At 35.8% G+C, this 15,739-nt stretch overlaps 1 protein-coding gene across 1 annotated transcript in view; it reads left to right on the top strand.

Moving 5' to 3' along the window:
- The window catches only part of STX17 (syntaxin 17), a 51,746-nt gene that overhangs the window by 31,239 nt on the left and 4,768 nt on the right, over positions 1-15,739 (top strand). Inside the window, exons 3-5 of the mRNA XM_021691524.1 lie at positions 4,431-4,656; positions 11,809-11,924; positions 12,003-12,053. Of these exons, the coding sequence (XP_021547199.1) occupies positions 4,431-4,656; positions 11,809-11,924; positions 12,003-12,053 (393 nt within the window). The remainder of the gene's footprint in view (positions 1-4,430; positions 4,657-11,808; positions 11,925-12,002; positions 12,054-15,739) is intronic.

Raw genomic sequence — 15,739 nt, forward strand, 5'->3', positions numbered from 1 at the left:
TAGACAAATGCTCATGAGCTGCAGAAACGTTAATGCTTCTCCAAGATAATACTGTCTAAAATATTTCTATGGACTATGTGACAACTATGTAACCAAGCTTTACAACTGTAGTTCAGAAAGGAACTGTACAACCAAGAGTTGGTGTTGTGTTAGAAATACTGTTCCAGCACTTGAAAACTGGACACGAGACTTAATTCTGCCACTGTGTTCATCTGAAGTCCAGTTTCCCTCTTGTAAAATCGTAAGGTTAGACTAGATAACATAGGCCTATATGTTCTATGATTTTTTCCATATTAATGCTTGTATATCACATATTTTTAATTTACAGTACAGTTATCCTTAGGTTTTTTAGTTCACATAAGAGTGACAGATGGTTAAAGGAAGTATAGAGTCATGGCAGGATAGAAGCACAACTTTTTTATTCACCCAGAACATCTTACAAGATACATTAGGTTGTAGCTAAACTATTTTTTCCAGAATTGTTCTTAATTTTACTAGAATAAAATGTGTCCTCTGGTTATATTAAGGAATTTTATTTATATATATATATATATGTGTGAATTATGGTTATAGTTTAATGGAAAGATTGCTGGACTTTAAAGAACACCTGGGTTTTCATAACAATCCTAGAAGAGAGCACTGGCAGTAATTTTTCTGACATTGGCCATATCAACATTTTTCTAGATAGGTCTCAGGAGGTGAGGGAAATAAAAAAAAAATAAACTGTTGGGACTACATCAAAATAAAAAGCTTCTGCACAGTAAAGGAAACAGTCAACAAAACTAAAAGGCAACCTACTGAATGCAGGAAGGTATTTGCAAATGACATACCCAGTAAAGGGTTAGTATCCAAAATATAAAGAACTGATACAACTCAACACCCCCAAAACAAATAATCCAATTAGGAAATGGGCAGAAGACATGAACAGACATTTCTTCAAAGAAGACATCCAGATGGCCAACAGACACATGAAAAGATATTCAACATCACTCATCATCGGGGAAATGCAAATCAAAACTACAAGGAGATACCATCTCACACTTGTCAGAATGGTTAAAATCAACACACAAGAAATAAATGTTGGTGAGTTTATGGAGAAAAAGGAATCCTCATGCACTGTTGGTAGGAATGCAAATTGATGCAGCCACTGTGGAAAACAATAAGGAGGTTCCTCAGAAAGTTAAAAATAGAAGTACCCTACAATCTAGTAATTGCATTACTGGTTATTTACCCCCAAAATACAAAAGTCCTAATTCAAAGAGATACATGCACCTGTATGTTTATAGCAGTATTATTTACAATAGCCAAATTATGGAGGCAGGCCAGGTGCCCATGGAAGGATGAATGGATAACGAAGATGTGATACACACACACACACACACACACACACACCCCACCCCCCCCCGGAATATTATTCAGCCATAAAAAAAAAGAATGAAATCTTGCCATTTGCAACAACGTGGATGGAGCTAGAGAGTATAATGCTAAGTGAAATAAGTCAGAGAAAGACAAATACCATATGATCTCACTCATATGTGGAATTTAAGAAACAAAACAAACGAGCAAAGGAAAAAAAGAGAAACCAAGAAACAGATTATTAACTCTAGAGAACAAACCAATAGTTACCAGAGGGGAGGGAGGTGGGCGAATGGGTGAAATTGGTGATGGGGATTAAGGAGTGCACTTGTGATGAGCACTGGGTGTTGTACGGAATTGTTGAATCCCTGTATTGTACCCCTGAAACTAATATAATACTGTATGTTAACTATTCTGGAATTAAAATTAAAACTTAACAAAAAAATGCCTGGGTTTTAATTGAGCTTTGCTGCTAGATAAAATTAAGTAAATCCTAAACAAGTTTTCTTTGTTCTGATTTTTCTATAATGTAATAATGTGGAATGTAATAATACAGGATGTAACACCTCACCCAGAGTAGGTACTTGAGAAATAAAAGAAACTGATACCTTCTGTCCTATTATACAGAATTTGCATTAGTATCTGTAAAAGTGCCACAGCGGAGAAGAATTTAAAATATCATATGATATTTTTCATATCAAATCCTTTAAGATTTTATTTATTTGTCTGAGAGACCAAGTGAGCAAGCGAGAGAGAGAGAGAGAGAGAGAGTACAAGCTGGGAGAGGGGCGGAGGGAGGGGGAGAAGCAGACTCCCCGCTGAGGGGGGAGCCTGATGTGGGACTCAATCCCAGGACCCTGGGATCATGACCTCAGCCAAAGACAGACGCTTAACCAACTGAGCCACCCAGGCGCCCCAGAATATATAATAAATTATATGATAAATATTATAGAGATCTATCATTTTCCAGAAGCATCATACTCAGATCATTCTTGCAAGTTAGTTATTTCATTGTCAAAGAATAGTTGGTTTTTATGTTTCTTAAAGTATAGACTATTGGGAAAGATGGAAAGATGGAAAGCTCCCCAGTTCGTCCTGTGAAGCTAGCACAACCTTAAACCTGTTAAAGTGAGTTTAAATCTAGTAAAGATAGTATAGACACACATACCATTCATGTATGCACATGTAGGCACACACATATATAGACAGACATGTGTTGAAAGCCCAAATAAATTATTAGCTAATAATTGAATTCAAAAAATTGTATATGTGACCAGGAAGAGTTTATCTCAGGAATGTAAAAAATGGTTCTATATTATGAAACCTGCCCATAACTCATAATATTAGCATATTAGAGGAAAACTGATTATGTCAGTAGATGATTCTAAAAAGAGGGGGAAAACATTTGATACAAATCTGACAACTACACTCAGAAATGCAAATTAAAGCAACAATGAGAGAACATGTAGTACTGGCAGTATGTGGGGAAATGGGCACTCATACTTCGGTGGTAGTATGAATTATTACTTAGGAAAAACTGATACAGATGTAGTGAAAAGAAGGGCCACATGCACCCCTATGTTCATAGCAGGAATGTCCGCAATAGCCAAACTGTGGAAGGAGCCAAGATGCCCTTCAACAGACGGATGGATAAAGAAGATGTGGTCCATATATACAATGGAATATTACTCAGCCATCAGAAAGGATGAATACCCAACTTTTACATCAACATGGATGGGACTGGAGGAGATTATGCTAAGTGAAATAAGTCAAACAGAGAAAGAAAATTATATGGTTTCGCTTATTTGTGGAACATAAGGAATAACATGGAGGACATTAGGAGAATGAAGGGGAAAATGAACGGGGGGAAATCAGAGGGAGAGATGAACCATGAGAGACTATGGACTCCAGGAATCAAACTGAGGGTTTTAGGGGAGGGGGGATGGGTGAGCCCAGTGATGAGTATTAAGGAGGACACGTGTTGCATGGAGCACTGGATGTTATATGCAAACAATGAATCATGGAACACTACATCAAGAACTAATGATGTACTGTATGGTGACTAACGTAACATAATACAAAAATTATAAAAAAAAAAAAAGAGGGGTGCCTGTGTGGCTCAGTTGGTTGGGCAACCACTTTCGGCCCGGGTCATGATCTTGGAGTCCTGGGATCAAGTCCCGCATTGGGCTCCCTGCTCAGCGGGGAGTCTGCTTCTCTCTCTGACACCCCCCCCATGTGCTCTCTCTCTCTCTCTCTCTCTCAAATAAATAAATAAATAAAATCTTTAAAACAAAAGGAAAAAAACCCCAAAAGCCCCATTTATTTAAAAAAAAAGAAAAAACTGATAATAGCTATTGAAATAAGATGCACATGATCCTTTGAGTACTCTCACTTTTAGGAATCATTTCTACAAAATACGGTATAATAGTATATACTATAATACTAATATATACTATTATGGTATATTAGGATATATTCAAGGATTTCTGTTTTGGAAACAACATGAATGACTGTTGATCACTTGCAGGGGTCATTGAATAAATTTTACATCTGTACCATGGAATATGGTACACCCATTAACCAAGAAGGATATCCATGGTAGTATTGTTATATTATTGGGGTGAGGAATAACAAATTATAGATTATTATGCACAATGTAGTCCATTTTTTGGTAAAAAGATGGGAAGTCTATATATGTTAACGTTTGTATGAGCAGTGGGAAATGTGTGGAAGGGACTGGGTTAAGAGGTGGTTGGATTGGTGAAGGGGGAAGTCATTAAGTTTTTCTTGATATGTTCTACAGTGTTTGACTTATTATGAAGAGCATTTGTTACCTTTGTAATACATTTAATGAAGGAAAAAATGCTAAATAAATAAATTCAAGGATAGGAGTTCTCAAGAAGCTCGGTTGGCTAGAGACATGAAAAATAGAAAAATGTTATATATACCTTCTGTTGTAGAGAATACTTGAAATCATTTCTATTCATGACCATTAATCACAGATTACCTCTGAAAATAAAGGCATTTTTATATTAACAGATGGTGGCTTTAATGAATTTTTTCTTTTATAGCAACTCCGTTCCAATATCCGAGAAATGGAGAAACTTTGTTTGAAGGTCCGAAAGGATGACCTAGTACTTCTGAAAAGAATGACAGATCCTGTTAAAGAAGAAGCATCAGCAGCAACAGCAGAATTTCTTCAACTCCATCTGGAATCTGTAGAAGAGCTTAAGAAACAATTTAATGATGAAGAAACTTTATTACAGCCTTCTTTGACCAGATCCATGACTGTTGGTGGTAACGTACTAAGTCTTATTCTTGATCATAGTAATGCAGTTAATTAAAATTCACCATCTTGTATAGCTATTGCAGATACATAACTTTCCAGGGATCACCTTCTGTTTCAGTATGTTGAATTCTTGGACCCTGAGAGTGCTTAGAAACGCACACCCTAGAAGTTTTGTAGGATAAAAATTTTGAAGCTATGCTGTGTAGAGTGGAACTTCCAGGCCTCAAGTACCTATTTGTCTATGTATTGAAAATAAAGGTTATAATATTCCCTAGGGAGAATGTCATCCTTGATTGCAGAGGACACCCCCTTCGTGTCCAGGTGCAGGAGTAGCCTAATCAGGCATGCCTCTTTCTTTGGCATTCTGATTTTCTTTCATAGGGGATGTTAGATCCACCAGCTCACTTTTCTGAATTTAACTGACATTAAAAAATATATATATATATCTGCATTCATGCTATCAGCTTTTATGAAGTGATACTCAAAGAAACAGTCCAGCAAAACTTGTCATTATATTTTTTAAGGATGTAATTGATAATTGTTAATTGCATTATAGTATTTCCTTTATAAGGAACCCTGAAAAAAAAATTACTGGTGTAATACATAATAGGACTTGAAAGCAGTTGGTCTTTTTTTAATCCTATGGGTATTGGATGGCATATCCAATCCAAACTGATGAGGTTTCCCTGCTTGAGTTATTTACTGGAATGCTTATGTCTGAATATTTTTAACTACCAAAAGCCGAAGTTTTTAACTGTCCTGGCTTTATTTTATAATTGCTCCCCTCATACTTCCTTTTTTGTTTCTCTTTTAATTTATGCTATCTTGTTATATTTTACATATGTTCCAAGATGCTTTAAATCTTAATGGTAAAGGTAGGGTATAAATAAATTATAAATTAGAATAGAATCTGAGAGATGTTATACCTGCCTAGTTTTCATCTTTTCATATATGTAGGAGGCTCCTGTACCATCCCCTGTCTCCAAAACCAGATTATTTTTAACTTTATGTTTTCAGTGTTAATGATCCAGTAATTTATAGGGAATTTGAAATTAAAAAATTGGAGGAAACATTTAGGCCATCATCCACAGATTCTTGGTAATCTTGCTTTTATTGTATCCTTAGTACCTAGCACATAGTACATAGTGGACCATACGTAAATGTTTCATAAATGTGAATGAATAAATATCTTTTTAGAGACAATTTTGTAATTTCAGATGTACTATTCTCACTACATCCTGTGGATAACCAGTACCTAAAGTGTTGTTTTGGGGAGAAGGAGATGTTAGCACTAAGCCCCTTGGTTGAAGAGTATTTGGGAAGAATGCTTTTTGATAGTTTGTAGTTACTGTTTACATTATTCTGTAATGTAAATATTACAGTATTTATCACCACCATATTGATGAGGCTAAATACTGCTCATATCATTTAGTGTGAACTGATACTTTATGTGCATGTATAGAGAAACTGGGCTTCCATGTGATTAAGCAGCTGTCCTGCTTAATCACCTAGACATTGTGACAATGTTTAATCACCTAGACAACCTTAATTACCTAGATATTGTGACAGTTGTGATGGTGGTAACAGCAGTGAAGATATGCTAGATTTTCTGGAGTTGCTGATACCAGTCTCTCTTGCTATTTAGTTTTGAATTGCCCATCACCAGCAATTCCCTGGCAAACAAAAATTTTGAGTTCTGAGAGTTTCTCACAATATAATACTATGCTAATACTTGGCTTTAGTTTGCATTTTATTATTGCATTATTTGAGTTTCTGTCAGTAGGACTGTTTGGGCTCAACAAGCTTGGGTTTATATATCATCAGAGGAACTGGGTGATTATTAGAAGAAGGCAGTTGAACAGTTTGCTGGCAATTAAATTTCTCTGTAGGAAGCTGGCTGGTGTATATATATATAATCAAAATTTGAGGAAGCACGTATAGAGAGAACATGAAAAAGATTGAGGCAGAGCCAGAGGATGAAGAAGAAATGATGAAATTCATTTTCCACTCTTGATTCTCAAATTTCTCAATTCATGGAACATCAAATTAGCTAAAGACCTAATCACTTGCCACTGAGAGAAACTACAAGATTAAATCTCTGTAGCTAGTGCTGATTTGATTGAGACGGTCATTGTAAGTTATACCTAAAACAATGTATAGAATTTCAAATTCCAAATGGTGTACTGGTGAAATGGTGCTTTGACTTTGAATCTATTGCCAACATTAAGCAATTAAAATGAACTGTCTCACCAAGTACCTGAGTATTTCACCAAATGTGAGAGTTTCTACTAGATTGCCTTAAATTGAGAAATAATATTAACAAATAATTGAGAGGATGGGAAAGAAGAATAATTAAAACAAAGCAACTAATTCACATAAGACCTTAATTGCGGGGTAGGAATTGAGTTCGCTCTATGTGTGGTCTTCTAGTTATGGACTCTTTTCTGTCATTCTGCATGTTTTTATCCTGTGCTTTCTGGTTTTTTTTTGTTTTTGCTTTAGATGCTCATTATAGTAGTGACAGCCTATACAGAAAAAATGTGTTTGATTTGCACAGAAGTTAAGTGCCTTAAAATATTTCTTCCTTTAAAAATTCAATCTGATTCTAAATAAATTGGTTGGAAATATCAGTAGAGATTCAGGAGCAATGTTGCCACATTTCCATGAGTGAGATCAAAATACAAAAATAGTTTTTCACTTACAGATAGAAATAACAAGTAGAATAGGACGTTTTATGTTCTCTGGAGAGTAAAAGAAGCTTATTAAGTTTAGGGGGAAGCTGTGATGATTTTGCTGCTTCTTTTGTCCAGATTCTGAGAGTTCCTAAAGCAAATCTTCTTTGCCAATCTTGCTTGATCTGAGAAACTCCCTTCTGTCTCACTTGTGTGTCTTTCATTTTTAGCATATTGCTTCCCACCAAGAGAAGTGATGAACCTACAAATTTGATTTGTATTTAGAAAGGTGTATCAAGTCATATAGAGTGAATCAGTGCTTCTCTCCATCTTTGTCTTTCTTACTCCCCATCCAGCACATACAGTTCACCAGTGCAATAGGAACAGAATCTTATTACATTTTAAACAAATACTCACAAAAGAAAAGAATCCAATCTTAAAACCGCTGGGAACTTCAGACCGCATATTGAATTTGATGAAATATCAGATTTTATCACAGGTATATATACATATAGTGAACAGTTTGTGAAGCACGTGGATAGTTTTGTATATTATTCAGAAGATATGTTTTCTGTTGGTTTTAATTTTCTTAAAAATCCTCCTTTGCAGCTAAGTAAAGCCATGACTTAGAAGTCATTTTATTTTGATAGATAGGTTCGTATAGATGATCAATAGATTAATTTCACTATTTTTAAGCTGTCAGAACATGAAAAATTCAGGAAATGCCTTTGAATTAATTTAGACTTATAATGAAACTTTTCCTAACATACTGAAGTTTAGTGAAAATTTCTTATATGTTGTGTTATAATTCTTAGTAGAATCATTGCCTTTCATGAAACATGGAAAGACAAAGAACGAATGTTTGGATGTATGGAGAGAAGGGAAAAGTCTTATGTCTGTGTTATTAGCTTCAACTAAAAATATCTTCATGTTTAAGTTTGTAGTCAATAATAAGGTTTTAAAACTGGAGTTTGAAAACTTCATGCCCACTTGCATTGTTTGCATGTGGATGGAACTATCTTAGATGACTTCATCATATAAAACAATAGCAATTTGACTTATATGCACAGGGTGAGTTCTTCATCCTTTCCTGCAGCTATAATCTGTCTCTGTTTTCCATCATCATGTCTGTAGCAATTCCTAAAAGTTCAAAGTCAATGGATGTTCACTGAGGTAGTGATTTCTAATATAAGCTGGAATAAATGAATTATGAAAGTTGTAGAAATTAAAGGGCTTCTTTCTTAATTGTTATGCCTCAAATTGATTAGTGATGTTTAGAGTTGTAAGTTTACAGCAGGATTTTCCATGTAATAGAACAGATTTCTTTGTTCTAAGACTCCATTTGAACTAAGATGCATACGCAGTTTGGTTTCAAGTGAGACGTAAATGACTTAAACCCTTCTTATTTTTCACCAGGGGAAATCTTATGTTTGCTTAAAATGCCAAACATTTCCCACCCCTTCTTCATTTTTTAGATAAAGAATTTATGTATGACAATCTCCCCTCATTTTGTTATATACCCTGGCATACGTCATTTAAATCCTCTATAATAGTATAAAGGCTATGGCTTATAAAAATCCTTAGAGTGGATGTTGTAATTATAAAGTTCTGCTTTACATTTGGTCTGTTAATGATAAAGTTATCATTATTCAGTATCATCCTATTAAAGAAGTTGGAGTAGGAGTTGGAGTTCTCATTACAATAGAAATATTAAGTCGAAGAGCGGTCTTAGAATAATTCATTTATCTTGATTGATGTGAAAATGAAAGTGTCTTTATGTGATAAGTTAGGACATAGGGTAAATAACTCTTGATACTTGCCATAATGTTGTAATGTAAAACTTATTCTATCTGATGTTTTTGCTCTTCCTTTAAGATCAAAGGAAATGTATTCAGATAAGTTAAAATTCAAAATTAAAAGGACACTATCAATTCTGATAAGCCTACAAAATATTTTTTAGTCAGCCGACTATGCCCTTCCTAAACAATTCAAATAGATTATTTTCCTCGAGAGGTAAAAACATTCATAAATTTCAAAAGTAAAATAGCAATGCAGTTTTATAAAATAGGCTAGGATGAAAAAGAAATTGAGAAGATGAACTTACAGTTATGACTTTTAGGAGTAGATCAGGTGTCACACGTCATTATGTTATGTCCTTGCATATAACACTTCAATAGCTCTCCACTCTCTTCCAGACAGTCCAAAGTCTTTCACTGGTCTACAGTAAGGCCCCTCCTAACCATCTATGTAAAGTTCTGTGTTTGTAACTCTATGTCTTTTGCTTTATCCTTTGGCAAGACCAATCTGCTGATTTTATGTTAAGCTTTATCTTTTCTTCTTTGAGGGCCTTTTTTATGCTGGTCTATGTAGAATTTATATTTTCTTTGTCTCATAAGATCACCTTTTTTAGGAAGCTGTCTCATAAACTGCACACCACACCAAGTTGGGTCAGATGCCTTCCCAAGCTTGGAACGCCCACAAAATATTGTTTGTATCTATATCTGTTTATCTAAATACCATTACACTCTCTTACTGTTTTAGGATTGTCTCTGTGTATGTCTGACTCTTCTAGAATATAAGTTCTTTGAGAACATCTCCTTTGTATTACTCATAAAAATTTTTCATCTTTGGTACCCAACGCAATACATAATAGGTATCAGATAATATTAAAGTGTTAGGTATTTTGAGCTTGAAGTAAGGGGGACAAAAGGAATTACATGCCCACTGCCACTGTCCTAGAGCAGACCATCATTTTGCATTGGACATACTGCAGAGCCTCCCAACTGGTTTTTCACTCTCTAATTTTTTTTTTCTTCACCTTTCAACTTCATCCTTCACACTACAGCTATGGTTCCCTTTCTAAATCTGAAATCTGATTATGGCACCCTCCAGCTTCCCAGTAGTCTCCAACTCCTTTTAATAGTTCCATATTGATCTTATGAGAAAAACAGAATTCTTTAGCATAGTTACAATGCTATGAATAATGTCACCTTAGATTTCAAGTGACAAAACTTACATAAACTTTTGCTTTTCTCTTTCATAGTCTGTATTTCAGTTGAACTCTTTTCAGTTCCCAAACCTATGCATATATTAGTCTCTCTGACCTGAATACTCTCTGCTTTTCCCTCCACCTTTGCCCCAGTTCACCTATGTAATTTCTGTTCATCCTCAGGCTTCTGCTTCAAAACCTCCAACTACTCTCCCCTCCCCAAGTCTTAGTTAAATACCTCTCTTCTGTTCTCACATAGTGTTCCATATTTACTCATATCATAGTTCTTACCTGGCTATACTGAACTTGCCTGTTAATATAGTGTATTGTACATAATATGGTAAGTTCCATTATTAATAGCTACAGTAGCAATGGCTATTTATTGTAGTAGTAACTATTAAGCCACTTATACTCAATATTTAAGCCAGGAACAGTGCAAAATAAATACCTATCACCTTGTTTTATTCTTATTTTTTTTAAGTTTTTATTCATTGAAATAATCTCTACACCCAATGTGGAGCTCGAACTCATGACCCCAAGATCAAGAGTCACATGCTCTTGCAACTGAGCCAGCCAGGTGCCCCTTTCACCTTATTTTAAAAATGAGGAAAATGAGTCAAAGAGCTAGTCATTAGCCAGGATTCTAACCCAGGTCTTTCTGACTAGGCCCGTGCTCTTAACCACTGTACTATGTTGACTCCCTGGAGTTTTTGGGGTTTACCATTGTGTCTGTAGGATCTAAGTGTACTGATTGGCATTTAGTAGGCATTCGATCCATATGAGTTTAATGAATGAATGGTAAAACCAGTACAAGGAAATAAAGACTTGAAGGTGGGGTTTGGAGTGTAAATTAATTCATCATCATAGCAGTTTTACTGAGAGGAAGGCCTTAGTGGGTTAATGACTTTTTAAAACTCAGAAAAGAAATAGAAGCAATGGAGACATGGGCTAGAAAAATGACTTTTAGAAGAAGGATAACAATATGTATGAAAAGATCCACACGGTAAGAGGTGTTCATTTGATGACAGATTTATTGTTACCCCAATGACTGATTTTCATTGCAAAAAACACATCACTTTCCTACTTTTAACACCTTATGAATCTGGTATTTATTACTAAAATCCCCAAAGAAAAGGTTAATGATTTACATTGAAAGTGTGAAACCTGTTTCTAGTGGGTATCTCTACGTGGAATATTAGCCACATAGAAGAGTTTTCCTTCAGTGCTGCTTCCACATTGAGCTGTAGTTATTCAGATTGGGTAGGTGGCATTTGTAGCCATTTTTTGAGATGACTTTGTAGAATTAAAGAAAAAAATATTGGTTAACCTGGGAACAATCTGCCCATAGATATATCTATTTTTATAGAATAGTCAATTTACTTTGAGCCTGAATTCAGTTAGTTAGCATTTTACATGGGAATTGTTTTACAAAATTGATTTATGCTATCTGCTTTCTAACAAAGCACATAAACCCTAAACATGAGGCTCTGTTCATCCAGGAACATTTCACACTGCTGAGGCTGAAGCCGATCCTCAGAATATGACTCAGGTATATGCGTTGCCTGAAATTCCTCGAGATCAAAATGCTGCAGAATCATGGGAAACCTTAGAAGCGGTATGTTAAAAATTATTTTCATTTTGTTAGCTGTGAGGCATAAAAGTAAGTAACTTCCTTTTCTTCTCTCTTTTTAAGGACTTAATTGAACTTAGCCAACTGGTCACTGATTTCTCTCTCCTAGTGAATGTAAGTATTATAATTGTTTTTGGCTCAGAGATGTTAGATTAATAGGATAAGAAGCTTTTATTAATTCCTACGCTTTTGATTAGAATTTTAATAGAAGTTACAATTTTTAAGACTGGTATTGAGCCATGGATAGAAGTCTAACAGTCCTCAGCCTCCAGATCAGTTTAATAAACATTTATCAAGCATTTGTTATATAAAAGGTCCTGTGTTAAACCTTGGCACCAGGGTTCTGACAAGGTTAGCTATGGAAATAAATGAGGCCTATTCTTTGCCTTTAAGGATTTAGAGTGGGTGGAGATAAGTTTGGACCCCCAAAACTGAAATTTCAAGCATGAGTATTAAATGCAAAAATGAGGTATGAAGGGGAAGTATTATCAGCTCTAACAGAAGCATTTAATTCCAAGGGAGGGAGGCAGAGATTGTGAGGTGGAAGCATTAAGAATAGCTTCATGAGATAGGTAGCATTTGCTTGAGCCTTGAAAATTGAGTCAAATATCAATAGATGGGAGTGGGGAAGGGTGCATTTGAAAACAGCTGAACAAAGACATGGAGTAGAGAAGTGTATGGCCTTTCAGGAATGACAAGTATTGCGGTATAACCAAAGCATGAGATACTATGGGCAAGCAAAGTAAGGAGTTGTGAGTGCCTGACTGAGATGGCATTGAGGGCCATACCAAAGAATTTGCACTTTAATTTGTAGGCATTGAGGAGCCGATATGGATTTTTGAGCAGGTTAGAGTGATACGATCCAGTCTGGTTGAGAAAGATTACTGTTAGCAGTGTGAATAATGGCTTGGGGAAGGGAGCGATAATAGGCAGGATGACTAGTTAGGAATCAAGCAAGAGTTTCACCAAGAGCAATGGCAATACAAGTATAAAGGTAAAGGACAGCTGAGGGGCGTTTCTGGGTAGACTTAGTAGAAATGGAGGAAGATGGAAGAGTCAAACATTAAGGTTTTATTCTGCATAATTGGGTAGCCAGTCTCATATTGTTAACATAGATGAGGAAACATAAAGTAGATTTGGTGGGAAAGACAGAATAGGTTTTCTGTCATTATTTTTCTAAATTATTCTTAGTTTCCTTCCCAGGAAGTATAGGAAGGTTGGATATATGTGTGTATCTGTATGCACATACAGGAACACACCTGTGTCTGCTCATGCTTCTGTCTAGGTTTAGTTCTTTGTTCTTGATCAAACCATGATCTGGGGGTTTTACATCTTTGAATTATGGTTTCCCTGACATCTGGCTTTCAAGTATAAGAGGTCCCTGTGTTATACAATCTCAGAATTGGAATTGGACAGGACTTACGAGGCCAGCGAATCTCATTCTTCTGTTCTTGCCCCAGCTTCTCCTATAGATGGTTTTTTGCCTCTTCCTGAACAATTACAGTGCAGGGATACTTTATACTTGAGCCATTCCATTTGGAGACTCTGCCTCGTAGAAGTTCTTCCTTATGTAAACACTGCCCTATAATAACTTCCCTCTGGTACTTTTGCCCTCTTGGAGCCATATGCTGAACAAGTTTTGTCATATTTCCATATGAAATTTTTCAACTTTTTGAGACCAACATTATCTTTCCTCACCCTGTCCAACCTCATCATATTTTTTTCTTTTAAGAACTTTTAATTCTTTAATATGTTCCTTCTAGAATATGATTTCTAGGCTTTTCAATGCTAGTCCCTTCATCTGTTTGTTTTCTAGTTTTTGTATTTTTTTCTTGAAATCTAATGCCTAAAATTGAACATCAGTAAATTGTTTAAAGCATTTTCCTTAGAAGCAAAATGCTTGAAGTTTCTGGATTAGGTATCTGTATAATCTATCCATATACTTGCATCTAAAAGGGAATGATAGAAGAATCCCCAAATATTTGTTGTTTCAGAATTGAGATTTATTCAGCTATTCTAACTCTCTGATCTAATGTAGTTTGTAAAATCTGTACGTGTATGGTATATACAAATACATACATTTGTCAAAAGTCATTGATATCTACACATTAAAATGTGTGAGTTATAGGGCGGGTGGCTCAGAGGGTTAAGCGTCTGCCTTCGGCTCAGGTCATGATCTCAGGGTCCTGGGATCGAGTCCCGCATCGGGCTCCCTGCTCCTTGGGAGCCTGCTTCTCCTTCTGCCTCTCTCTCTCTCTCTCATGAATAAATAAATAAAAATCTTAAAAAAAAAATGTGTGAGTTATAATGTATGTAAATTATACCTCAATAATAGTTGATTTAAGAAACAAACTAACATGTACAGAGTTTTTCTCATTCCAGACAAATACATTTCCCTTCCAGAGGGAGAGGCACATGAAAGGAAAATTGAGGGCTTGTAGCCATTTAATAATTATATATCCGATTAGATTACGTAAGCAGCTCCTAACCCCTAATCTAAGGAAGATTTGTGTAGGAAGGCTTTGACTATAGCCATAGTTGTATACAAATGTCCTATTTATAATAATCTGTGTGAGGACATGGAACAGAATGTATTAGGCAAAAGCTCAAAGGAGAACCACTGATTACTATTCCCGGGGTGATTGAGTTCTCACGACCACATGGTCAGGACTCACAGAAGCTCCATTTAGGCACCAAATGACTTGGGAACATAAGCAGAGTAACCACATCCTCTCATTATCATCACATGGACATGATAGTATCTAGATAAATTAACCATGTATTTTTGGAGCACTTCCTGTGTGCATAGGACTGTGCTAATAAGTAAGCTCAGTGAAGAAGAGAGAACAGTTTAAAAAAAAAGAAAACCTGTAGGATAGTCTTGATAATTGCGTAACATTGTGAATGTACTTAATGCTACTAAATTGCACACTAAAAATGGTTAGAATTGTAAATTTTATATTATGTATTTTTTACCATAATGAAAAATGAACCTACAAAGCCATCGAGAGATCCAGGTGCAGTCCAATAATAATATCTAAGCATCCTCCTTCAGTTTTCTTCAACCTTTATTGCTCGAGTGCCCTCTTCTCTTCCTGTACTTATGGAACTAGCCCTATTTCTTGTCAAGGGGAATTTAAAGAACTCTGGACCTGTCACTCAGTGGCATGTCACCCTTGCTGCTGGTCCAGTTTCGTCTCTACCTTCTACCTTATTCCCTAGGCATAAGAACTGGATTGTAGTGGATTAGATCAGATCAGATCAGTCGGATTTATTACCCACTTGACTTTAAGGATGTTGTTTGACAACAATGAACTTTGTAAAATTGATGGGAGGACTAAATGAGATACCGTCTGTTACTTCCCATCCCCTTTCCTTCCGTTGACTCCAACTGCATTCCTGTCTTGGTCCCTCCCTTATAGGATTCCCTCTTTGGCTCCTTGCTTAGAGTTCTACCACTGTTACCTTTAAACTTGTACTAGTACTATAGTCTCTACAGTCCCCTCCTGTTGCTGAATCCTGTGATATCGACATCCTACTTAGCTACTCTGTTTATTGCCTACTCCAGGCCAGTATCATCCTGGACTCTATATATAGTAGTGTTTGTATGTTTCTGGGCTTTTCTGTATGTATGATTTATTGCCTATGATTAAGAATTATAGATTAGGTACTTTTGGACTTCAGAACCAGGATAGCCCAGTGTTAACCTGGATTGGCCAAGATCTAAGACTAGAGCTATCCTTGAAAAATGGCTGTAATTGAGAGTCAGGAATAAAGGAAAATAACCACTTTTGGCAATA

Source organism: Neomonachus schauinslandi, chromosome 13 (assembly GCF_002201575.2).
Source record: "Neomonachus schauinslandi chromosome 13, ASM220157v2, whole genome shotgun sequence".
NCBI classification, from domain to species: domain Eukaryota; kingdom Metazoa; phylum Chordata; class Mammalia; order Carnivora; family Phocidae; genus Neomonachus; species Neomonachus schauinslandi.